The sequence below is a fragment of the Homalodisca vitripennis genome, chromosome X (assembly GCF_021130785.1).
Source record: "Homalodisca vitripennis isolate AUS2020 chromosome X, UT_GWSS_2.1, whole genome shotgun sequence".
Taxonomy (NCBI): domain Eukaryota; kingdom Metazoa; phylum Arthropoda; class Insecta; order Hemiptera; family Cicadellidae; genus Homalodisca; species Homalodisca vitripennis.
In genome coordinates this window covers 41,934,349-41,961,564 of record NC_060215.1, presented here as the reverse complement: position 1 = coordinate 41,961,564, position 27,216 = coordinate 41,934,349, and the positions used below count along the sequence as shown (strand labels likewise).

Sequence of the window (27,216 nt, the reverse complement as noted above, 5' to 3'; positions counted from 1 at the left end):
TTATACATGCTGAAATCAACATTTATCTTTCAACATTGAAATTTTAAAATATCAATGTTTTAAATGCTGATAAAATGCAGGTTTAAGTCACAGCATTTACAATATTGTGAATGCTGAGTTTAGCTCCAGTTCACCTTCCTATTTATTGGTGCAGCGTCTAGAATCGGACGCTGTCACAGATTTCAATCTGGAGTCATGTTCCTCTGAAGTGATCCAAAAAGTACACGACAAGAGACATGAATTGTTCCATACCAAAGACGTCACATTCACTAAGATTTTGCTGACGCTGTTAATGTATTAGGACCGATAACACAGACCGATAAGTGTAGAACAAGAACAGAATAAATATGTGATGGTTACAGCTATCAGATTAATTAATCTGATGAACTAAGGAAAGTAATAAATAACACCATTAAGCAATGAACAAAATGTAATAATTAATACGTATAAAGGCCTGTAAACATGAACTACACTTATATTGATATATAAAATTATTTTGTTTTTTAACAGTAAAAAATTAACACTATTTTAATACTCAATAACAACTTATAACACTAAAGTATTTTTATTTATTTTATTGTATTATTTATTTTATTATGAATTTTTATTTCTTTTTTCACTAAATAGTAATAGTAACATATTCTCCATCTATTTTGCTATCAGGCAAATATCAAGTATAACATTTAATACAATTGTAAAAAATTAGTTATATAACTAATCAAATTTAAAGATTAAAAATATATGAAAGTGAAACATAACTCATTTGCCGTATAGCTTGAAATGGCTCTTCTTATTTCATTCTACTAGTAAGCTTAGCTTTACTCTGATTTTTTTCATAAAGTTAGTAAAATTGTAGATAAAAAATAGCAAACAATCAAACAATTCTTAGTGACGAGGGTATATTGTATGTAATATAATTAATTACACTATTTATTTATTTACTTTAAAGTAACACATCAAATCATATACATTACTGGTGACTTCTAGTCAAGTTCTTATAACAAAACGTACAGTGTTGCTTCACAATATAAAATCTTAATTGTTTTATAAACTAAAGATTACAAAAACAGAAAAGTAAAACTATTTACATACTAAAATATTCTTCTGATGCAATGATTTCCTCTGAAGCCATTTCCGAAATTCTATTTTAAATTTTGTAAGGGATTTATTATTTCTTAAATGATTTAAAAAGTTTAAGCCGATACTGTGGAGGTTTAGTTATGTTAGGTGTTCTGGTGCTGGGTATATTGTCCTTAAATAAAAAACATACATTTTGAATCTGATAATGCACGTTAATGTCAATAAATAGATACTACACAATATTTGAATTTTAAGATTAATAAATGTTACCTACCATGGAGTGCTTGGTGGGAACTTTGCATGAATATTTACTGCCTTTTTAAACTCTAAAAATGGTTTTCGAATGACCTACATTTCCCCATGCAAGGATTCTATAATTTAAAACAAAATAAACATGATAAACCGCGAGCTGTGTATTTATTGTGGTTAACTGGACAAGAACTTTTGGAGAGAATATTATTGAAAAATGTCTTTATTAGAGGCGAAGTTAGGACTATAAAGTCCTCTCTACCACTTACTTAACCTCATAATCTCGTTGCAGACTTTTATATAGGAATACCAATGTCTTGCTGTCAATTTCGACCTCGTGAAATAGTACAGAGTTCAGTAAAACTATACTTTTGTTGTTTAATTAAGTTTTTAACTAGAAATTTTAATTGTATGTTTTAAATTCAATTACTTGTATTTTATGTATTCATTACAATACCACTTACTGAGAACCAGATCTTAAGAGACTCAAATTCTTCCTTCACATTTGTCAATATGGGACCCTTTTGGCCTGCTGCAGACTAGTGTTTTTTCATCCGTATATTGATGTAATTTACCTCAAGTGATACAACATATTTCATTGACATACGTGTTAAAAAGATAAGATCCTAAGATATAACCCAGTGGAACATCACAAACAAGGTTCTTCCGCGGTGACATACAGTTATTGCTGTACGTATTTTAAATAACCCGTTATTTTCTTTTACTTAAATTAGAGGAAAACCAACTTGCTTCTGTGTTACTTATGCCAATTATTTAGTTTCGCTATCAGTTGGTTTGGTTTACACAAGCAAAACCATTGATGGACAGGCCACAGAGAACAGCTCTCCGAGACCAGTCCAAGGTCGCTGATATCTAGTCAACAATATCACCAATAGCTTTGTTGTGCTCATTGGCTTCTTGAACCAATTCTGACAAGAATTTATGAATTCATTTGTATTAGTAGAGCTTCTACAACTTTTTAATATGATTTAGAAAAAGACGACTACAAGGCTACTGAACCGTAGCTGGGTAGACCATTAACGCTGCCTTTAAAAAAAGTTCGTTTGATATCAGCAAATTTAAGTTTTTCATATGGATTCCTTCACAAAGAGACAAAATAAATCACTTACACAACGGATGTTTAATTTATTCAGACTTTTTTTAAATTTATATGGGCCTTCCCATTCCACGGCCTTTATTATTTACTCCAGTTATATATTTTTTACTTCAAAGCGTTTCTTTTTAAAAGTTTAAAGATTGTAAAGTTATTTTTATTATTTCTTAAAGTTTATATCATTCCAAATAGTTTGCTTGTTGCTGTTAGATGCCTAGGGATCGTCAGTAAAACCTTAATTGAAGTTGCTAGCAAGTTGTTCAATAGTCTGGTTCACATTTTCTTAATTTGGTACTGTAATTTCAAAGGGTATTCATTATCTGTTTTTCGTTCTTAATTCTTTTTTGACAATAAATTATGTACCTTTTGATTAATTCTCACATTTTTTAGTAAATATAATTACTTTTCTAAATACCTTTCTGTAATTGTTAAAATATGCCAATAACTACAGTATATTCAATTTAGATTCAGAATATAGCATTCTTTTCTATTGATATTTTAATTTCTTTAATAACCCATATTTTCTTATTTGGTTGGGGATGTTTTCCCTAAATAGTCTTTGAAAAGGTTCCTGAAATATACCAAAAGAAATATTTCAAAAGCTATCAGCGTTGGAATTGGTACTCAAAAGGCAGAATCGTCACTTTTGAGTGACGCAAAAGAAATTCTAATTTTAAAATATTTTCAGCTGTAAATTTTCTGAAAATATACAACTGGAAAGTGTACTTTTCTTCTCGGAAATACTTCAGAAGACAACACTTAAGATTTTTTAAATGTTAACAATGATGCTCTGTTGTCTGAGAGTTTCGCCTCTATCACATTCTAGGTCATAAGTTTTGATCGATTGTTATAACCAAGTGGAAAAACATTATCAACACAAGTACTAGATAAAAACATCTGACGATTGTGAGCTCCTTAAAATGAGCTAAAAAAACCATAAGGTCAACTAACATAAAATTATTTCATTATCCTACACTCTTACGCTTATGTGGTTAGTTATGACTATTATCTAAGTTTTCTAGATTTCGAAACTTAAACTTTGTTAGCAGTTTCTTTATGCAGCTCAAACCAGAAAACATAGATGATATATATACAGACCAAAGAAAGGAATATAAGGACCATAGGCAAGTGGTAGGTAAAGTCATCTAAGAACGTTTTCATCAATAAGGTGGAGGGTAAATACAAAACTAGCGAATGCCGAAGCCCACTATTACAGTATACAGTAGACTAATATTGTGTACACGTCAAAAATGTGTTTGTAGTTTAGTTCATTTGAAAATAATAACAAATGTGTTATATTTGCAATATGCAATTAATGCAGTATAACTAACAATAACTTTATCATTTTTAATGTGGTTTGATGTAATTTTACTTTGTTCTGTGCTATATGAAACTTAATAAAATATACACACTTTTTTCATTAACTACCCATAAATATCATGTTATTACATCATATAATCACTTTCATATTTTTTCAACTTCAACAGGTTTGTTATGGAACCGATATTTCATTTAAATAATCAATTAGTACCATAGGTAAAATTAGCGTTTACATATTTTGTCTTCATTTTAGTTAGCACATGTAAGTAAGACAATAAATTAATTGCAGACAACTCATAGGTTAGTCCGCAAAAAATTTAATTGATGCACGTTACTGGCTGATAATGTCGGGACGGAGCTTTGGCAGCTACTCATGAATCCCACTTCTGATGTGATTTGTAGCAAACTGCTCAGTTATTGAAATAAATATACAGAAAACGATTTTTTTCGAGTGTTTTCCAACAACTTTCCCGCTGACAAATATTACAAATAAATAAACAAAAATATCCTCGCAGATAGACTTTTATGTGTTTTTGTATTAAGAAGTGTTTTGTTAGTGATATTCACGTTAATTTGATCAATAATGAACAGCAAACTAGATTTTAAAAAATGTTTATCATGGTGCCAATATATCTTTGTACAAGAGTGTGAAATGTAAGAATTAAATTACAACTGTAATTTTATTTCACGGCAATGTTAATGAAACACGTCTAATTAAAATTTAGCATTAGTTTTTGGACATCGGTTCACTGTTATCACCAATAAGGGTGTGCATGGTTCAGGTTAAGCTTCTGTAGTGTCTCTTACATGAGCCTACTCAGCCTATATTTCCTTTGGTCTGTGGATATATCATTATTGAAAGTAGTGTTTGCTTATTTATATCTTAAAAATAAATGTTTGTTCTTTTAATAATAAATTGATAAAAAATAGTAGCTTCTGAGTAGACATGGAACTCCTCCAGGTGCCAGAAAGTATTAAAATTCCCTGAAACAATACCAATAGGTTGTTAGTGTATCCAACCAACATTGCTCTATTCAGGGACAGAATAAATCAGTGACACAACAGTAGACGTCTGCTTGATGTTTGCAGATTGATTACGCTTATTGCCCTCACTTATGATACTTCAAAAGTCTATAGTTATTAAACTTAAGATTAGTTTCAATAGTACAAGTTCTGCTGGCTAGTGACAAAATGAGAGACATTCCACGGAGAGAAAAATGTACAAAATCTTAAGTATGTAAGCTAATTTATTCTCTAGATATCCCCATGAGTGAAAATGTTCACTAACATTCAGCCAAAAACCATTGCTGAATGTGCTCCAAATAACCTTTGTTCAGCTAAATGTACACTAATAATTCACAGCCTACTACCTCTCATACCCCCACATAGTGTGAACTTGGGCCCTCTCATTAAAACTTCTACTGTACAAGAACCACGAATCTCTTATCACAACGCAATTTTCAAGTTCTCCCTCACTGTAATAATCTGTAGATTGGGATCTTCTAATTGATACGCAGTGATTAATGGTTTGACACTGTTTATAGTTTGAAAACAACACCGCCTTTAAACACTACAAACCTATAAGAAAACAATTTGAAGTTTCCAGTGATAAATTTTGTTCGACAATTTCAGTGAGAAGGTTTTACCGTTGAGTGTAAATATTTGGATTTGAAAACCGTACATAGGTTAAATATTTCAAACTTTATGCTCTCTGTCAAATTTTCAGGATACTTCGCTATTAGATTGAAATGCCTTTTTTTCATTTCTTAATCTGTATTGTTTGGGTTTTAATTAAAATGTAAAACAGATTTAAATGCGTGAGTTTAAATTTCAGTTCCTTGTCTATTAATTCTGTGACAATACGATTATAACTATATCATATAATTTTCTTCAGCTGAAGATTTATAGTCTTGCTTCAACATCTTTTTCAAAACGTTATTTCCTTTTTCTTATAGTCTCAAACTCTACGGGAACTCCTAAAGCTGTCTCGAAGTCCTTAGGACTTTCTAAATAAACAGACTATATATTTCCTCTGTTAAATTTTGGATGTTGCCTTTTTCCATTTTAAGTGCAATGTCACGAGAGTGAATTAAATTTAATATATCCATTTCATCTACAAATCCGCTCTAGTAAAGTTATTAAACTTCGAAAAATTATGTGTTACGCATTCTGCGTCAGATTTGTTCTCCTTCTGTCAAGTTACAGTTTCTTTTAACTGTTCGTATGCTGAAATAATTTAGGTCAAGTATTGTACAATGGAAGCTACTGACTCTACTCTCTAACTTCATCTGGTGTCTGAGTGGTCTGGCTCTTATTGTTTCGTTTAAAAGTACACTCTGAAATTCAGCTAAATAATTATTGTGTTACCTTCAATATTATATAGCCCTGATCTGCAGATTGACTAATAACAATAACTACGTACCTTCGTCAAACAGTTCAAACCGCAGTCATACACTATTATAGTTTCGTCTTTTAATAAGTCATCTTCTGGTGTCGTCAAAGTTTAAAATTCACGAACTCAGGACAAACACAACGAATATATATAGTAAGAGAAACACAACATGTGATAAGCCTATCGCACGCGAATATTAAACATGATAGAACATCACGGCCGTCAGAAGAAGCGTGTTTAATTTGGTGCCTTTGCGACCTTGATATAAGACTAATTACTAATTCACTAATAAAAACAATAATCCATATTTTCATAAATACCGTTTATTGTGTGGTTCTCATCCATCAAATGTTGAGCAAATTACGAAGTCTGTTTATGTAATTTAGGTTTAGGGTAATGCTCTTTAAATCTTTGGCTAAACGATCTGCCTTTCTGACCGATGTAAAAACTATGGCAATCGGAACAAGTTAGTTTATAAACGCCGGTCTAAACACGCTTGAAGAATATGCCATTTATAAATATTCTAAAAGGAATCCTTGGGTGCGAAGTGGCGGGGTCTTCATACCCCAACACATGTGCCAAGCCAGAGCGTCCACGAAGCACACGCACAGCCACCTTCTCTCTTCTTGAGTGCTGTACTTTTCGTGCGCGTGCACCTGGGAACTGCCTGATCCAAATCTTGTCCTTCTTTTATAATTCCGATCAGGCTGAGCTGATCTGGCGGCTTTCTTTTGAATTATCCAAAATTTTTAACTTTCTTTTCCCACTACTCTCACCTGCCGGGTAATCTTCCCAACAATCTATCTTAAGCTATTCTAATTCTAATTTTCCTTCTGTTAATCCAAGCCAAGGTGGAACAGCATATGCCGAGGGCTGCGTGATCAAGGGAGAGCTTGGTCGTAAATATGCGAACTCTGGATACCTGGCGACCTCCAGTTTAAACCTAGCCTTCCCCAAGTAGAGCGGGACAATGCTTGGGGTGACCTTTAGATCTCCGCTACTCGTGGGAACACAATGAGTACAGAATTTACAGAAAAACAAACAAAACCAGAGAGCTCTTGTAGCACTCAAAAAGTGGATGAAAATTCACGAAACACAGAGGGATTGATGATGGGCTCTGACCCTAGCAATCCTGACCAAAACCCAAAAAACAGGCGGACTTCCTAGTAGAAGTCCAATAGCCTCCGACTCGTCAGAGTCGAAACAGATGAAGAAGATGCGATACTGGAGGGCGATCACCAGAAGGAAGAGGGAGCAAAAGTCGAGAGACAGCTCCCAGCACTGCCTAAGTATATTTGGAGCCGCCAGGAAAACGCATGGTCTGGTTCCGAAAAAGAGGGTACTCCCAAGAAGAAGCCAGGGAATTGGCCTTAAAACCAATCCCAGAAGAAAGAAATAAGAAACTGAACAAACAAAAAGAGGGAAAGAAAACCGAAAAGACCTCACTCTGATGGATCCACTCCGGAGGCCCATCAGAGGAAGAAAACAAAGAACGAAGGAAATCAAGGGGAACGCAAGGAGCAATCTGGACAACCCCAGAAACCTTCATACAAACAAGCGGTGGCTGGTATAAGGGTAGGGGTCTTGCACTCCAATTTTCCCGAGACACTACTCACAACTGAACAGATGGAGAAGATCCAGAGCTTCATCTGGAAGCTATCGTGGAGGAACAGGAGGGTTTCCTACTCTCCAAGATTCTACGGTATCAACAGGAGACAAGGGGTTCTAATCTTCACCTGCGAAAACACTGAAAACAGCAGAATGGCTTAAAGGAAAGCAAGACTCCCTAAAGCCTTGGGAAGAGGCCAGTCTAAGGATAGTACCAGAGGAAGAAATCCCTCGTGCGAGAATCGCGACTGTCTATCTTCCTGACAGCATACATGACACAACCGAAAAGATAATGAAGCTCTTAAAAGGACAAAACAAAGAGCTATCTGTCGGAGAATGGAATGTTCTGCGGAGAAAGCGACGAGGGGAAGTCTGTCCTACTCACCCTGGCAGTCGACTGTGCTACAGCGAACAAACTTGAGAAGGAAGGTCCATGGATCGGCTACAAGTTTTGGGGAAAGTTCAGCTTAGACTGAAGAAAAAACATCAAGAAAACATAGAACAACCCACAAGGGAAGAGGGGGACTACAGAGAAATCTGAGACGGTCACCACAGAAAAAATGACCGCTGAAGAGATGGAAGTGGAGGAGGCCACGAAGGTGTCAGAGCAATCTGTATACATACCTTACCTAAAAGGTCTACTCCACAAGCCAGAGCAGCGGTCGAAGAAGAAAGACCCACCTGTTCTCTCTTCTTGAAGAAGGGACCTTCACTCAAAGGACCATCCGTCTCGGCTCGAGGAAGAAAAGGGGATAAAGTCTCCAAGCAATCCAGAAGAAGAGACGGGGATGGACCACCTGGGGGAGGTGGGAAGAAGGGCGTAAGTATGCGCCTAATACAGATAAACCTACACCATGCAAAGGGCGCAACTGACATCTTGGGAAGAAGGTTTATCTCAACAGGCCTGGATATCGCCCTAATCCAGGAGCCTTGGATCTATAGAGGTTGCATCAGAGGACTGACAACTCAGGTAGGTAATCTCATTTATGATCGAACAATTGAAAACCCAAGAACTTGTATTCTAACTTCAAAACTAATAACAGTCTTTCCGATTACAGATCTAATAACAAGGGATCTGGTGGCGGCTACAGTGAAGGTGACTTCACTGCAAGGGGACAAGAGAGGTTACTATAGCCTCAGCTTACTTCCCCAACCCGTCAACAAGCTGCCCACCAAAAGAACTAGAAAGACTATTGCAGAGCTGCAGAGACAGAGGCTCGGCCCTCATTCTCAGCTGCGACTGCAATGCTCACCACACGTATTGGGGAAGTACGAACACAAACAAGAGAGGTGAGGAACTTCTACAGTTTATGTTCAGCAATGATCTAGTGTTAGAGAATAGAGGGTCAAGCCCAACCTTTATAACTAGAAAATAGGAAAGAAAGTCCTGGACATAACACTATCTACAGGACTAAAAAACAAATATAGTAAGGTGGCACGTCTCCAAGGAGGCCTCACTATCGGACCACTGTCCAATTAGGTTCGACATAGAGGAGACAGGGGAAAGATACGTGACCCACAGGGTTCCTAAATCGACCAACTGGAGAGGTTACAGAGAGTCCCTGGCAGAAGAGTTGGAAGAAATAGGACCCTTGCAGAGAAATGAATTTGAATTAGAAAGGTCTGCACAAATAGTAGAGCAAGCTATAATAAAGGCCTACGAGAAAAACTGTCCTCCCAGGCAAAACCGGTTGAAGAGGGATGTGCCGTGGTGGACTGGGAGGTTGGAAAACATTAAGAAACAAAACGAGGAAATTATTAAAATGGGCAAAAAGGACAGACGACTGGCTCCCTTATCTACAGGCCCAAAATGAATATAAGAAAGAACTAAGAACAAATAAAAGAAGAACCTGGAGGAATTTCTGTAAAAATATCAACAGTCTTCCCGAGGCATCCAGGCTTCAAAAAACTCTCCAAACGGAGCATACAAATCCTATGGGGACTCTAGTAAAGGACAACGGTGACCTAACAATGAACAGGAAGGAGACCTTAGAACTACTTCTGGAGACACACTTCCCGGGGGGTCAACTAACTCGTAATGAGGATACTTATTCTCTATATGGGGGGGGATCCAGTCGGGAGGTGGCAAAAGCCAGACAGGTGTTCTAACAGACTATTCACACACGAAAGAATTAAATGGGCGATAAGATCGTTCAAGCCGTTTAAATCTCCTGGGGCGGATGGAGTTTTTTCCAGCCCTGCTTCAAGAGGGGCTGGACATTCTACTAAATACCCTTAGCATTCTATTTAGAAGCAGTTTTTCGCCTCTAGGATATATACCAAAAGAATTGGAGGATAGCACTAGTGGTGTTCTTTGCGGAAAAATGACAGGGATCCAACAAAACCCAGTTCGTATAGACCCATAAGCCTAACCTCCTTCATGGTGAAAACTATGGAAAAAATAATAAATAGACACATAAGGGACGCAATATTATTACTGGAACACCCACTTAGTCCCACACAACACGCATACATAGAAGGAAAATCAACCACCACAGCTCTCCCACAGTTTAGTGAGAGAGGTGGAGAATACCTTCGAAAAAAAGGAAGCCCTAGTCAGCGTCTTCATGGACATTGAAGGGAGCTTTCGACCGAGTAGCATATCAATCCATGAAGACTGCGATGGAACGTTTTGGAGTTTTCCTCAGACGTAGTCAAATGGATAGTAGCCCTCCTAAAAAGCAGACAGGTGAAAGCCAAGTACGGGGACGAATCGGCTGCGATCACGGCCCAAAGAGGCTGCCCCCAGGGGGGAGTCTTATCTCCTCTCCTGTGGGCGATGGTAGTGGATGATCTCCTAAGAAAAGCAGAGAAGAGGGGGATAAGGCTACTATGTTATGCGGATGACCTAGTGCTTATGATTAAAGGGAAAAACACTGGCAGGCTGGAACGCCAATTACAAACAGAACTGAACTTCATAAGCAACTGGTGTCATGGGGAAGGTCTGCGGATCAACCCAACAAAAACAAACATGATTACCTTTACCAGGAAAAGGAAATTCCAGCTAGCTAAACCGGTCCTGGAGGGAATCAGCATAAACCAAACAAAAGAAGTGAAGTATCTGGGTTTAATCTTGGATGAGAAGCTCACTTGGAACTCCCATATTAGAAACAAGATATCCAAAGCAATAATGCCCTTGGGCCTGTAAGAGACTCTTTGGATTTAAATGGGGACTTAAACCCAAAATGATTTTATTGGATTTACGAAACCATAGTGAAACCAATGGTCACATATGCTGCTTTAGTATGGTGGCCGAAGGTTCGAACAAACAACAGCTGCAAAAAGGCTACAGAGTCTTCAGAGGTTAGCTTGCTTAAGCATCACGGGAGCAATGAGCTCCTGCCCAACACTAGCAATGGAAGCGGTTCTGGGTTATACTCCTCTTGGCCAGGAAGTGATGAGAACAGCTGCGATGAGCGCAATGAAGCTTCTAGGGACAAAGGTAATAAATGTTACCTCCCTAGAAGGCCATATGAAGATATTAGGAAAATTTCCCTGAGGCTGAAATGCTAACCAAAGTAATCTGATACTATGGTTAAGAAATACTCCTTTGAAAAACCATACACGGTCTCTATCGGAAGTAGGGAGGAATGGATTAAAAGGGAGGCCTACCCAAAAAAAGGAGTCCTGAAGTTTTACACGATGGTTTCACTCCTAGACTCAAGGGCAGGATATGGAATACATGGACCTGGAGTTGAACATGGCTGTGCCCCTGGGAAGACATGCCTCAGTTTTTCAGGCGGAGTCATGGCAATAGATTTCATGTTCTAGAAGACTCACACAGTTGGGGACTAAAGGATTATCATACCTTATACTCTCTGATAGTCAGGCTGCACTGAAGGCACTGGATAACCTGTTCGATTGATTCGAAAGCGGTCTGGGAATGCAGGAAGGCCCTAGCAGAGCTAGCAACAAGTAATAGAGTAACACTCGGATGGGTGCCCGGGTCATGAAGGAATTCATGGAAACGAAAAAGCGGACATCCTCGCCAAAAAGGGAGCGGAATCCATATTGGTGGGGGCCAGAGCCAGGATGTGGAATATCCTTCTCTCCAGCATTAAAGCTCTGGTTAAAAGATTGGGAAAAGAGGACAAGATATAAGAATTGGAGCAGAGCCTCGGGTTTAAGAATATCCAAAATGTTTATCTCTCCTTATGCAAAAGGATGGACAGCTCTCCTAGACCAGAATAAGGAGGATATAAGACTGATATTAGGAATGTTGACAGGACATGGCCCTCTGAGAAAGCACCTTTAGAAGGTAGGCCTTAGTCGGAGCAGCGAATGTAGACTCTGTGGAGAGGAGGAGGAGTCAGCGGAGCACATTTGGTTGGATTGTCCTGCCATCGTAGAGACTAGGAAAAGATACCTGGGAGCATACCTCCTCAGCCCCAAGGACATCAAAGAACAGGAGCCCTTAAATCTGATTGGTTTTTTGCAAAAGCCTCGGTTTTTGAGGGCAAAAAAAAATAAAAGTAAGGGAGGCGCAAAGGTCCTTTTAGGACTAAAGTGCGGGGACAAAGTGTCCTCTTCCCTCAGAAGGAAAAAAAAAAAAAAAAAAAAACAAAGGAATCCTTTAGTTGAATTCATATTAAATGAGAAGCTCCAATCCAGCTCCTATAATTGTTCAACACAACTTTATTTGTTTATCGTAACAGCTTATCGCCAACCGACCGATCAGCACCGATCAGCACCGAACGTCGATGCACCGGGAACTAGAATCACCCAGTGTCAGTTGTCCTGTCTTCTGCCGGCCGTGATGTCCTACCATGTTTAATATCAAATTTTGTATATTTTTCCGTATATATACGTTATTAGAACATCTCAATATAATATTATAAAATGTAATGAAATAATTGAAAGAATGTCAATATCCAACTTTAGAGTTGATTGGAAAGTTAATTCTCACCTTCTGTAACATTATTGCGTTATTCCGATCAAAATTTTATCAGTCATTCTTCAAGTTTAGTTGTTTTTGTATATGTCTAGTGGGAAATTCAAGTGAACTGTGTCTGCAGTATTTACGTTTTTGTGAATCAAGTATATATTTTTGCAGTTATAATAAAGCAGATTTATTTTAATTTGTGTTCGCATAATTTATACAGAATATCAAGTGTACCCTTACCTTCAATAAAGGAGGTAAATTAAAACACATTATAGAATGGAACCATTTGTATTGTTGATTAGCACCTACAGTCGAGCCATAAATTACAATTTTGAAATTTTCTGTATACACATAAAAATAAATTTACTCACAGTTATACGTTTACTTTAAATTTCATGTGGGTACTGTTCACTAGCCTTTATAATTCAAGCCAAAAGTTTTAACGATTACATTTTTTGTGTTTTTATACTTCATATTTATATACAAAATGATATCTGGAAGAGAGTTCCAACTCAGCATGCGGCAACAATTAATTTATTAAATATTTCTGTTCTATGACATTGAATCCGCAGTACAGACGAACCATTGCGCATATTTGTACGGACTCTCCCTCTTATTCTGCTTGATATAAGATCCTCGCACAGGCCAGTGGCCCATGAGGACGGACAGAGTAAGGCTTAAAAGGGCTTCTTCTTTTAACAAAAAAAAAAAACAAAAAAAAAGCAAAAACAAAAATATTTTATGCGCTTCCATTGTCACAAAAAAATTTGAAATTGATAATCAAATATTGCTGAAATTGTCTTTTAAGAATGTAATATATAACACGTTCAAAACTCGAATGTTTCTCAAATTATTTAATTTTAAGACTGATATACGAATATGGTATGAGGTGATGTGGTTACATTTTCGCAAATGAAACAAAATATTTCGACGCTCCCCCACTGCCTCCTCAATCACGATCGATTCCAAACGATCAATTTAGACATTAAAGTGTCCTAGAAACACTTGTCAAATGATCTTGTATACAAAATGATGAGACCCGTAACAGCATTGTACAACATTGTACAACGATACGGCAGTATCAGATATGAGGTCAAGGTCCAAAGATAAGGAGCTGGTTCTATATCTTATCTGCTACAATCTTACATTTCCTGGAAGGTGTATCAGGTGGAGATTTGGTCATTAACACGTTCACTGCGACAAACGCCATTTGGCGTTTTGTGATGCTATGACGATTTTTGGGCGGGATGTTACTTCCCGACCGGTTTCAGCGTTATCTCTTGATTAGCCGGAACAACTAACCTTGATTAGCCTTGAGTACGGTCTGGGACATTATCCTGTGCGTGTCGTTTCCATGCAATACTTTTAATAGTTTTCTTAAATGAATAATAATAGGAACCGCGAGCAGCGAGATCCAAATAATTTGACAGTTAGTGAAATTGATAGATATTACGATTCTGAATCTGGATCAGAGGCATACAGTAGTGGAGTAAGTTACAGGCCAAGTGATGAAAGTGATTCTGAATCTGAAATTGAAGCAGATACTGCAAGTGGCGGCCCAGACGCGTCAACCTTGAGTAGCCACTCAAATCCCGATTCTCCCCAACCAAGCACCAGTCAAATTAGACACACAAATCTTTCTAAAATACCACTAGTTTGGGATGATAACCCAATAATGAAAACTTTTTTATTTAATCAACCAACTGGACTACGTGTTCCTACACCATAAAATAATAGCCCTATTGATTATTTTAACCTTCTTGTTGAAGAAGCCTTTCTCAAAGCCATTATCAATGAAACCAATGCAAATGCAGAAGTGTTTTTGTCTTCTGGCACTCATGAGAATTCTGGAATAAGTCAGTGGAAAGATATAACATTAGCTGAGTTCAAAAACTTTTTAGGGCTTTTCTTTCATATGGGAATAGTAAAAATGCCAACCATTCAACACTATTGGAAAACAATTATTCAAAACATGTTTTTCTGAATTTATGTCTCGAGATAGGTTCCTTGTAATTTTGAGGTGCTCACATTTTGTCAAAAGTGACCCAGATTCTGAAGACCACTTACATAAGATACGTCCAGTTGTTGATTATTTTTATAATAAGATGCACCATATCTACTCGCCAGGCAAAGAACTGTCCCTAGATGAATCCATGGTTTTGTGGAGAGGTCGCCTCGTATTTAGGCAATATATCAAATAAAAGAAACACAAATATGGGATAAAGTTGTATCTTCTGACAGAACCAAATGGACTCCGTTTGAAATTTTGCATTTATGCCGGAGCTTTAGATGCTTTGTCAGGAGCAGGTCACACAGAAAAAGTAGTAATGTATCTGTTATCCGAAAGGCTAGGTAAAGGTCATGCTGTATATGTCGACAACTTTTATAACAGTGTGTCACTGACCAAGAAACTTCTGGCTGAATAAACCTACATTACTGGGACACTGTGTGTCGATAGGATCAACAATCCTTCAGAAGTTGTGACCAAAAAACTAAAAAAGGGAGAAACTGTTGCAAAATATCACGAGGGGACAATGGTAGGGAAGTGGAAGAACAAAAGGGCTGTTTTATATATATCAAACCAGTATGAAAATGAAATGACAGAACATGTTAATAAAAGAGGAGAGACAAAAGAAAAACCACTACCAATAGTAAAGTATAATCAGTATATGAGCGGAATCGACCGGCAAGATCAGCTACTCAGTTACTATCCATGTGAAAGAAAGACCATTAGGTGGTATAAAAAGTTATTCATACACATTTTGCAGATGTGCATAGTAAATGCTTTCTTTTAATACAACAAACACAACGTAGATAATAAACCATCACTGTTGGAATTCAGGATAAAAGTGATTGATAGTCTCCTGACTCTACTAAAAACTGAAGAACCCAAAAGAAAAGCAACACAACACCTCCCATCAAAATTCCAAATGGGTGAAAAAGGCAGATCTCTACGAAGACGTTGTATCGTGTGTAATGGCAATGGGATAAGAAAGGATACTACCTACTTTTGTGAGGCTTGTAAGATAAGCCAGCTTTATGCCTCGGAAACTGTTTCAAAGCTGAAGAAAAATCACAAGAATTAAATTGAGATAAGTTCGTGTATATAGTAATTTAGGGACTACTACAGCTCAAACTGTATTCTATGTGTATTTTTACGACTTGACAACATATTACTGATCACTGAACCAATGGAAATGGTAAGTACTATTAATACAATTATTAACAGTTTATTACTTTGGTTTTAGTAATAAATACGCATAAAACGCCAATTGGCGTTACCCGCATATTGTATTTGTCATTATGCTATATGCTAATAACGCCAATTGGTGTTATTTATTATTATTATATTTTATTGATGAATTAGTCATTGAATGTACAAAAGATACCCATTTAAATAGTTTTAAGCAGAAATAGAGCATAAATTAGAAAAATTGACATGCCGCATTCGCCTTAAGTCGTCATATTTTTTCAGCAGTGAACGTATTAAAACCTAAGTATACAGTTAAATCTGGGTGTATGGATTGACGTGTTCCTGAATGAAAAACTACCTCAATAATCACAAAACTGTGTAAAACTCTTAAAAATAAATTTACTATGTTCTACAAAACTGACTCAGATAACCCTCTTCTGTGAGTGTGAGAATTAATCAGCTAGTAAGACATTGTTAAGGTGTGTACTTTCATGTTTACTGATACACATGAAACAATAGCATCTGCCACCTATACAATAACTTAATAATGGAGTCCTTAACTTTATCAGGGCAATTCTGTTTTTGAGAGAACAATTCAGTTTTATTAAATAAATGTCAATATCCATTATACTCTTGCCTCTAACAATATGTTTTAATAAGACTTTAATAATGAGAAGTAAAAGAGCGTTTAAAGTAAGAAAAGGTGTTACTAAACGGTTAGTGTACTATATGATTGTAAAATTGATGAAACTCTATTAATTATCTTCATGGGATTAAAACAAAGGAAAAGTAAAGAATGTGTTATTTTACTAAGTGAAATAGAATAAGAAGGATTAAATTCTTGGGATCTACTAATCAGGTATTTTGGTACTCACATGTATTCGGTTTCCTCCTCCACTTCCATTTGTGTCATATTCATTGTGTAGAACAAGTGGTCAAGAGGGTCCCCACTGAAATTTTACAATGAATTAGTACCAAGTAGACTCAGATCTATTGAAAGTATAAAAACAAGTGCTGTTTACAATGCCACTCTTAGAACAAAAGTCAAATGATACTTACTTATCTGCTCTACTAACTTACATTACTCCAGACTCTTTTTAAATGCTGTATATTTGCTAAGGTATAATAGATCAATTTATGAGTTTTTTCATTATGTAGCCTCTGCTGATCATGGTTTGTCCTATCTTTCTTTTTAAAAATATAATTATTATACAATTTTCAAACTCAAATTAATTGGTATCAAGAAGAACCACTAAAATGCAACATTTGAGCAAAGTATATGTCATTTCTTACTGTATAAGACATTGTCAGAATCGTTATCAGATGTCTGAACTCTTAAACATGTTTTTGAATCTAGGTAATTAAGTTAAACATAAAAAATATTGTTTAATGTGAGAAAGGATAAAGTTTATCCCAAACTAAAACAGGATCTACAATTAAAAAAATACCTATCAACGAATATCACTAATTTTAAATTTGCACAGAGTAATAGAGAAAATTGCTAGAGTAGCTCAAGAAATATCTTTACCAAAACAACCTGTTTACCAACCAGCAATATGTTATTCGTTTAGGTCAATATTATTTGAAAAACAGTATTCCTTGATTAAATCAAATCTTTTTTCTCTGCGAGCTTGATGACAGTGTCATCAGCGGTCTAAGATCTATGGATGGATAAACTGAAGCAGCTTTGATACAGCTTGTCGAACACATCATAGACCTACCCAAAGAAGGCCGGATTCGTTGACTGCCTTAGCTTGCTTGTCAATTTACAAACAATAGGGATGACTAAAAAATCAGAACAATGGTTCAAAAGCTACCTAAGCAATAGAACAACTGGTAGAGTTATAGACCAAATGCAGTAAAACGACACATGCATTCTGTCCAGACCTTATCCGCATACAAGGAGTTCTTCCACAGGTCTCTGCTCTGGGACCTGCCCTGTTTCTTTTATTGACCAACAATATGCCAACCCACCTGGAGAATATTTTCAAAACTGTCATATTCACTGTCATCACCCTCACAGAGAGAAACAAGAACAACTGTCATCTGTTATACAAGAAGCCTTTTATTTACTCAAGGAATACTCTTTTTCTAATAATATTGTCTTAAATTAATCCCAATTAGTGCAAATAGTCTTTGCCACTAAAGTTTTAAGGAACTCATATAGCACAACATGGCCTCGACTTCAAGAATGACACCTAAGCATCACAATCGACTCTTAACTTATCTTAGAAATAATACGCTCAGTAGTGTTGAGGAGCAGGAACGCGTGGGAACGGCGTTCCCATACTAGTTATGGACGTTTTCTATCAAATTTTGATTCCAATCAAAAGGAGTAAAAGATCTGTTTTTCGCGAGAACAATTCAATTAAATAAACGTCAATATCCATTATGCTCCTACCTATTACAATATGATTTAATAAGACTTTAATAATGAGAAGTAAAAGAGCATTCAAAGTAAGAAAAGGCGTTAGTAAATGGTTAGTGTACTATATGATTGTAAAATTGATGAAACTCTATTAATTATCTTCATGGGATTAAAACAAAGGAAAAGTAAAGAATGTGTTATTTTACCAAGTGAAATAGAATAAGAAGGATTAAATTCTTGGGATCTACTAATCAGGTATTTTGGTACTCACATGTATTCGGTTTCCTTCTCCACTTCCATTTGTGTCGTGTTCATTTTGTAGAACAAGTGGTAAAGAGGGTACCCACTGAAATTTTTACAATGAATTAGTACCAAGTACACTCAGATCTATTGAAAATATAAAAACAAGTGCTGATTACAATTCCACTCTTAGAACAAAAGTCAAATGATATGTACTTGTCTGCTCTACTAACTTACACTACTCCAGACTGTAAAGTTAGTTGAACCTTCATAACAATTCTTAATGACGTTCTGTTTAATAATTTACTGCCAAATAAATAATTTAAATCTATAAAAATAAGATTACTGTTTCTTTATTTTTTTTTTCCTATAGTTTTCAATATAAGTGAATGTAAACCTCCTGACGGCTCAGTGTTATACCATGAGCTTAGATACATTCAATTGTATGCTCGTAGCAATTAATTGTAAGCATTCTAGGAAATCATATAAATTAAAACTTCCTTATAATTTGTCAGATGTACCTAGCGTTCCCACACTGAAATATTTGCCTCTACACCACTGAATACGCTGATCATTTACCATAAAAAATCAAGCTTCGGATACTTTGTTATCTGTAGAATAAAAAAGACATCAACTTAAAAACAGTAAGAACTTCTTATTTTGCATTATTGGAATTCAATCTGAGATTTGGAATGCCTACATGGGGAGGAACTACTCCAACAAATCTAAAACAAGTCTTATTCTGCAAAAAAGAGCAGTTCTCAGTGATAAGCAGACCTCAAATACCAGGACAGTTAAGTTCAGAATTCTCACAGTAATAGCAACATGAAACTATCCTCTGTACAACGTATATTGCAAAGCCCCGTAACCAAGATGTCCACAACTATAACACATGACATTATTCAATATCCTCTTCTACACCGGCATCCAACATTATTCAGATGGTAGTTCAACCAATTGCCAGATGACGCAAAGAACTCCAGCGACCTACAGCTGAACTGGCGACTGACAATCTGGCTTCTTGATAGGCCCTTTTACTCGACAGGAGAATTTTTGAAATGGAAGGACTTCCCTGACTACACGTGTCAATATGACCTTAAAGTACGGGACATCTATCAAGAATCATTCCTTGGCTCTGTATCCAAATTTTTGACCAAATACTAAACTTAAAGATGTAAATAAAGCAGGTATCTTAAAGATTACAGATATTGTCAATTGTCTATGGTTTGGTCCTGCTTTCACCCATAAACAAAATAAGTAAAGCATGTTGAAACAGTGAGAAAGTAAAACTACGAAGACCATCTAGAGCTTCATTCACACAGTCATTGAAAGAAATTTCTTTGTACAGCCACAATTACTATATCTATGTGTCCCTGATATTAATTCAAATGTATGTAACTTTTTCAAATGTATAAACACCAACAGAATCTGCACAGTATACTGTTTCTTCAATCTGCAGCCCCAATCTCTTACATATAATGAGGAACTAATTTTATAAGTAACTGCCATTTTTCTGATTCTGATCAACTCCGTTTTCATCAGCTGGTACAGTAAAGTATTATTAATAGTTTTATGAATGTGTTTCATGATAATTTTTTTACGAAAGTGTTTGATAAGATGACACCTAATAGAATTCATGACTTCTTCTACCTCTATTAGTAGTTAAAAAAGATTAAACTTATATCTCATCATATGGCCATGAACATGTGTAGCCAATTTAAGACTACTGTTGTATTTCTACAGGGACCCACCAATTTCCAGGGAATCAATAATTTACTATGTGACCTATTATTTTATAGTCGTTAATGTATGAAAAGGGGTTAGACCTGCCTCCAAATTGTTCTCTAAGTTGAGCAACTTAAACACCCAATTAAGTGATAATAAGGTAATAACTGTAAAACAGGTTTTAGTTTGTAAAGAAAGTGGTTGTCTATTGAAGTTATTTAGCTTCTGAATGTGGATGTTCATTTTTTGTCTCTATTAATTTTTAATTAATTTCAATGAGCTCCCATTTTGTATTGGGTTGAGATAGAAAACACTAGTTTTCACTGTTCTTCTTTTGTTATCTAGACCTTTCAAATGAGGTCTCTTAATGGGTCTTTACATTTAAAAACCTTAAACCATTCCCCCAAAATCCCATTTTGGGAAAATAGGAAAAGTTATAACAGTGGCTAAAAAGTTTAGTTCTATTACCTTCAAAGGTGTCATGAGTTCCATCCCTCCATCAAAAACTAAACAGAGTGTATCTATACTTTTAACTTACACTGTATATACTGCAGTATAGTTATACTCTCTAGAAGCATGTAACAAACACTCAGAAGAATTATCGCTTACTTCGAGAGAGATTTCTGCTTTTCTCTTCCATTCCCTAAATTAATACTGCAATGGTTTTAAGACCCTCAAATTTACTGACAGTTCACCACTAGATGTAATGGCAAAATATACAAGATTATGGTACTAATCTATCAGGCTACTAATCTTACAAGATTAATAGCGTACCTATTATATGCTTGAGCTCCTTATAAGATTATAAAATAACCAGAAAATAGGATCATATACTTACAATCTTTCATAGGACAAAAGTTCATCGTCAATCATAAGTGGCTTCTTGTAAAAATCGTAGTCAGCATGAAGTGGACGTATCGGCAGGTTTTTGCATTTTTTCCTGTTTAGAAGTAATATTGACAATTAAGCTTGTTTTATAAATTTTGTAAACATAGTATTACCAATGTATTTTAGTTTAAAGGTGCAGCCAAGGTTTTTACATTTTTCAAGATTTATTATCAATATATTATAATTAGCTATAAACATTATGATTATAAATAACACTATTTACCTTTCTTAAAAATAAACAAATAAAATCCCTTCATCATGTCTTGTTTAAAAGATGATTTACCACAAAATGCTGATTCTTTAGAAAACATATGTTTTAAATTATATATACAACAATATTGTTTTATAATAATTCAGAATAAACTATGTTTGAAATTTAGGAATATTATTTAAAATATTTAAAGATACCTTCTATTACCATGTTGCTAGTGAAGCTAAATGTACACAAACTGGGAATTTTTAAGAAAACGTTCTCTGGAGTAAATGTTTTAAAACTCATTCTTAAATGCTAACATACAAGATAAATAGATTTAGAAAGGATTTGAAAGACATAGAGGAACTTTGCTATCAGTAATATTTTATATTTTTGTTATTTATTTATATAACATGGTAATTAATTAAATAGTTAATATTTTATTTGAGTCAATTAACAGAATATTCAAATACGAATAAAAATTGTCTATAATTTATACTGTCCTCCTTCCTTGATACTGAGTTAAGTTCCCTTTTGATGCAGCTTCTGAAATCTGATGCCGTCTCTGACATGACTCCTAGAATCTGGAGACATGTTAGTCTGAAGAGATCCAACAAAATTGGCGACAAAGAAGCTGAAAGTTAATTCTTTACATCGTTTCGACATCAGAGATACCCAGGCTACAAAATACAGTGTAATATAGGCGAAGAAGTATTTTTATTGTTTCATGAGGTCTACAATTGAGTGCACTACGATGTTCAGACACGATATCTAAGCATCCTTTGGGATGAAACTTGGTATCTCAAGCTACCTCACAATAAGGAATACCTGGGTCTGCATGTTCAGGTACAGGTGTTAGCTCCAATTCCTCAACGCTTGTAGCTTCTTGTGAACCACAACTGGTTCCTTGAAAAACTGCAACTGCTGAAGGTGCCCTCGAAAAGTAGGAAAATAACTTTTTTATTCTAATAAGTTCGAGATGTTCTGCATCCTGCTTCTCTTTTTTTAGATTCCAATACTCTACAGCACCTAGTTTTTTGGACATCATTTACCAAAGATTGTCACGATAATTTGTAAGACTTTATACATACACCACATAAAATTGTCTATAATTTATACTGTCCTCCTTCCTTGATACTGAGTTAAATTCCCTCTTGATGCAGCTTCTGAAATCTGACGCCTTCTCCGACATGACTCCTAGAATCTAGAATCATGTTAGTCTGAAGAGATATTAATGCTTTCTACGATACAATTATAAATCAGTACTACCGATTGTGCAAAGCAAAGCCAAATCGAATGACCAGATTGACACAAAAATGACAAAGACACAGCAATTGCGTGATGCTTGTCGAAGGTGATGAGGAGGGCTGCTTCCCGCTATTTGTTTTGAGAGTTTCAGCAAGAATTAAAAAGCATTGATATTACACATTTTTATGAAATAAATTGTAGCTAACTTTTATATTTTTTAATAGAAAAACGAATGCGATAATCAAATTTTTATCATCCCAAAACCCCCCTGATTATTAATTTTATTCTTTCGCATAATAATCTCGAAGAAATTAAAATGTTAATTTCTTAATTAATTATATATTAAAAGAAAAGAAACAATGTATTTCAAGGTGAACTTTGGTAAATGTATACGTGTGCTTGGTGTTGTGGAATTCGATTTCTTCCAAGAATCGCTGCTGTTCATTCAACTATTTCAGGCCTTATTTCAATGGACTATATTCACAAATTTCCGCCCCCCCCGTAGCTGCCCCGCAATGTACTCCGCCCTGGAGCGGTCGCTCCACTTGCTCCTATGTTGCTACGCCGCGCAACTGTTACAAACAATTAGGTGTTAAATCAAAGGGTGTAATATATTTTCTACCAATCAGTTGTAGTAAAATTATAAAGATACACATTTTTAAAGTGGGCATTATTCCAAGGGAATTTTCTTATGTGAAGCATACTACAATTTCAGCAGACTCACCAAACCCTGAAAATAAAATATCACGCTCTCCTGGACAAAAACATACACCATCCTTGTTCAGAAATGCAAAAGATGTTGCAATGCTCCCTTACTATCGCAAAGCAATGAAAAAGCAGGTGTTTAACAGTTTCCACCTTCTCACCACATTATCTACAGATCGGATCATTTAAAAAAAATGCAGACTCTATGAAAGCGTGTTTTCATATGCCTGTATCACATAATTGGACACAGAACATGATATGCCAGCGATCTACTTAAAGAGAGATGATCAGACGCTATCCTGGGTGAAAGTAAAACCACCTTACTCATCCTTAAGGTTTCGACTTTGATGTAATCTCTACAGTTTCATATGTTCAATTTCGAGATGGCCTTAGAGAATTTACACCAAAGGAACTCCATGGAACAGTTAAATCCCTATCATATGAGCTGCAGGGCCTAGGATTACTAAAGCATCAGCACTTTATTTTTCCATGACAAGTGGAATCCAACATTGTTGTTTCTGCTTTGGAAGAAATGACCTTATAATAATTCAGAACAAGTTTAGAGTTATCTCAAGAGTCCAATCCCATATACTCTGCCTGGCTATCTGTTTAAATGCTGATCATCTTGCTCCTATATCCTGACGTAGGTACTCCACAGTTGCAGTACTTTCTGCCTGAGAACTATAGGATGAATACCCATGCAGAGAAGTTTTCTGCATGGCTTTAACTCCGAAATTTAATAATTTGTGCCACTTGCTGTCTTAAAGTTATCATTAAGCAATTAGTTCCGTTGGTGGAAGAAGTTGCCTTCCTGAACACCAAACATCCCTAGAAGATATCACAACCCTGAAGGATTTGTGGAAGGATAACTTATTAGGTAGATCGTCCCTTAGACCCCTTAGACCTTAGGCTCGAACGATCAGTTGTACCGTAGGAGCCGTTCTGGAAACATGGTCCAGTTGCGGTAGTGGAAATGTCACACCGTGTCTCTATGTCCTCTTTTCTCGTAGTCATTGTATAGTGTCTCGTTGCTCAAGTCAGAGGTGACAAGGTCCAGCTGCAGTAACTTACCCCTCATGATAGGTCCTCTCTACACTTGTTCCTACGCCCGACGCCAATGATGATTTTTATTGAAAGTGAATTGGTCTTCCGTAGATCCCACTACAGCTCTAGAAACCCTGACCGAGCTGGAAGTTCTCCCCCATCGGATGAAATGAGGCAAGAACCAAGATCAACATCGATGACTTGGCATCTGAGAATGCACCATTTTTACCTCGTGTCTCACCCGTCCTTCCATCTACGGATGTCTCCATATTTTAATATCATTTGTCACTCTCTCTCCACGTAACACTACGGCAGCGCTCACGGCACTTGGGAAGGTTCAGGGCACATCAACACACCGTCATGTCGCATGCACAGCTACTCGGCGGGGGGGAGATTGATTAAATCCAAAAAATGCACAATTCAGCCATCCGGTAAATTTATAATCTCAGATTTTCTAATCACATGGCTCCTTTTCAGGATGCTATCAGATTGAAATTGTTGTTTCTATTGATAACTTTAAAAGAAACTGAAATAATTATTAAAAACAAGAGCCGTTTAAATGAAAGCTACTACATTGTTACTGTGTTGCTGGGTTTGCCCTATGAAAATGTCTGACACCAGCCAGATATGGCCATATTAAAATCCAGACATGGCTTAATAAAATTCTATATGGGCCAGATATGGCCAAGCATGACCAGATATGGGTGGGGGGGGCGTATCTGACTAGATATGGTCAATATGGAGCCCTATATCTGACTAGATATGCCAGATATGGATAGTCTTATCTGGCCAGATATGGTGGAATCCTATATCTGGCTACATAGTTATATAGATAGATATAGGTCCCATATCTATCATATTTGTTATTTAGTTAAATTTGCAATATATTTCACAATAAAATTCTGAATGTTCATTAATATTGAAGGCATTACTACATATATAATATTCTATCGTTAGTGTGCGTGTTTTATTTACCCTTTCTTATTTTATATATCATTTCAATATGCGTATCAATTGAAGTTAAACAATTAAAATATATATCCCACCCCATTGGTGTATAAAATAACTGGATTTATAAATTTTCCAATAATATAGATATGCACTGTACTGTATTTTTGAAATGAAACATATAAAGAAACATTGAACTCAATGTTGATATAACATCCATAATTATAGTTAATAAATGTAATATAGGTACTATAACAAAGTGTGTGCGTGTGTGTGTGTGCGCTCGCACACACATGTGTGTATGCATACACATTTGTTTGTGTATATGCATTTTTATAAAATAAACAACTGAAGAACAAATTCGTCCAATAAAATTGAATAGCATAATATCATGTTTGAAATTTAGGTGCATAAATTAAAAATAACTTCATATAAAATTTATATATGTAGTAGATCTAATTAAGACTCCATATATTTAGCTATATGTCTACTTCTTATAATTAGGCTATGTAGTGCAAATTTAACATCTGTGTTCTTATCTTGTTTTAGAATCAGCATCATTGTTGCAGAAAGAAGGAAGTGGCCACAAGCCAATCAAAAAGAAAGAGGTCCGTGCCTAAAGTTACCTTCCCACTCCACAATGAAAATTTTGAACCACCTGAGGAGTCAAGTGCCAGTGACAGTTTTACTATCACATGTTAATATATCATTTCTAATAAAGAAAAAAGAATGCAGTAAGTAACAATTAAGTTTTCACATTAACATGTTAATTAATACAATTTCACTTTTAATATAAATAACATCATTTAATAACAATGCATTTGTAATTTTAAGAAAGCTCAAATTAAGGTAAGATTAATTGTTATTTTCATAATGTTAAATTATTATTTAATTTAGTTAATTTATAATATAAAACAAACTAAGATAAAATAGATAAGGTCTACCATATATGACCAGTTAAATACTAGATCTTAGCCATATCAAGTTCCAGATCTAACCTCTAGATGTGACCATATCTGCACAAAAAAGGATATAATTTCTTTTATCTGTCAATATCAAAAAAATCTCATTAGGGTTGTTTGATAAGAAATTATTAACATTGAAACATGCTTGTGATATTAATTACATTTCTATGAACTGTATTTGTTTTGTAAGAGTTACAACAAAGATAAGAAATTCTTTCATGTTCTCAAATTATGTGAAGTTAGAAAATTTTTAAACTGATCAGTTATATTTAAAAAATATACATTTTCTAAGATCATTGTAAACTTTAACACTTCTTTCTGTGTTAAATGGCAAAGATTTGGTAAAATAACTGGTTTGTAGAACACTTTTAGGCTGCGGAATATACATTGGCCACTATCAGGCATTGACCGAATAGTTTCCCAGTTTTAAATAATGTTGATTTTGCAAACGTTTTGTCGCTTAATCGCTTAAGACAGGACAAAAAGCAACGTATATTATGCATCACACTTCATCAGAGACAATTCACATATGTATATACTGAAAGTTAACACTCTGTGTACATATATTAAATTCTGTAACTACTTTTACAAATTACCTCTGGACATTTGCAGTATACTTCCGTTTTGGAAAGAGGACCTTTGCTTTCATTGTTTGTTTACTGCTAGTGGGCACTTCAGGACAATTTTTCTTTTTTTCGTTTGAACTGTAATCACAGACGAAAGCAATAACAACAATATTCATTGATTATGTTACTTGTGCCCTTAGCCAAGGTATGAGTGTCATTTACATCATACATCCTGATAATTAAACTAATAAAAAGTGCATACCCGTAGTGCATGTTTAATTTTTTCCTATAAACTAACTTGTAAAAAACTGGAATAGTTTATATGTTTAAGATTAGTTTAAATTACATTATATTATGTGTCTTAATAACTATTTCCATTAATATATTCACCAGTTTCTGCAATTAATCTGTAATCCCAGGAGAGCTAATATAATAGTATTAGATTGAGTCTGTAATATATTCCCTTAGCCATGGTAATATGTACAGTA

At 35.4% G+C, this 27,216-nt stretch overlaps 1 protein-coding gene across 1 annotated transcript; it reads right to left on the bottom strand.

Annotated features, from left to right (window-relative positions):
- Window positions 1-412: 412 nt before the first annotated feature.
- LOC124368960 lies at window positions 413-26,852 on the bottom strand. Its single transcript, XM_046826536.1, has 5 exons — window positions 26,759-26,852; window positions 21,010-21,111; window positions 18,478-18,552; window positions 16,714-16,788; window positions 413-4,747 (listed from the first exon to the last, which is right to left on the bottom strand). Exons 1-5 carry the CDS (start codon window positions 26,809-26,811, stop codon window positions 4,738-4,740), a joined length of 315 nt encoding a protein of 104 aa, XP_046682492.1. The 5' UTR covers window positions 26,812-26,852; the 3' UTR covers window positions 413-4,737.
- Between the last annotated feature and the right edge of the window lie 364 nt (window positions 26,853-27,216).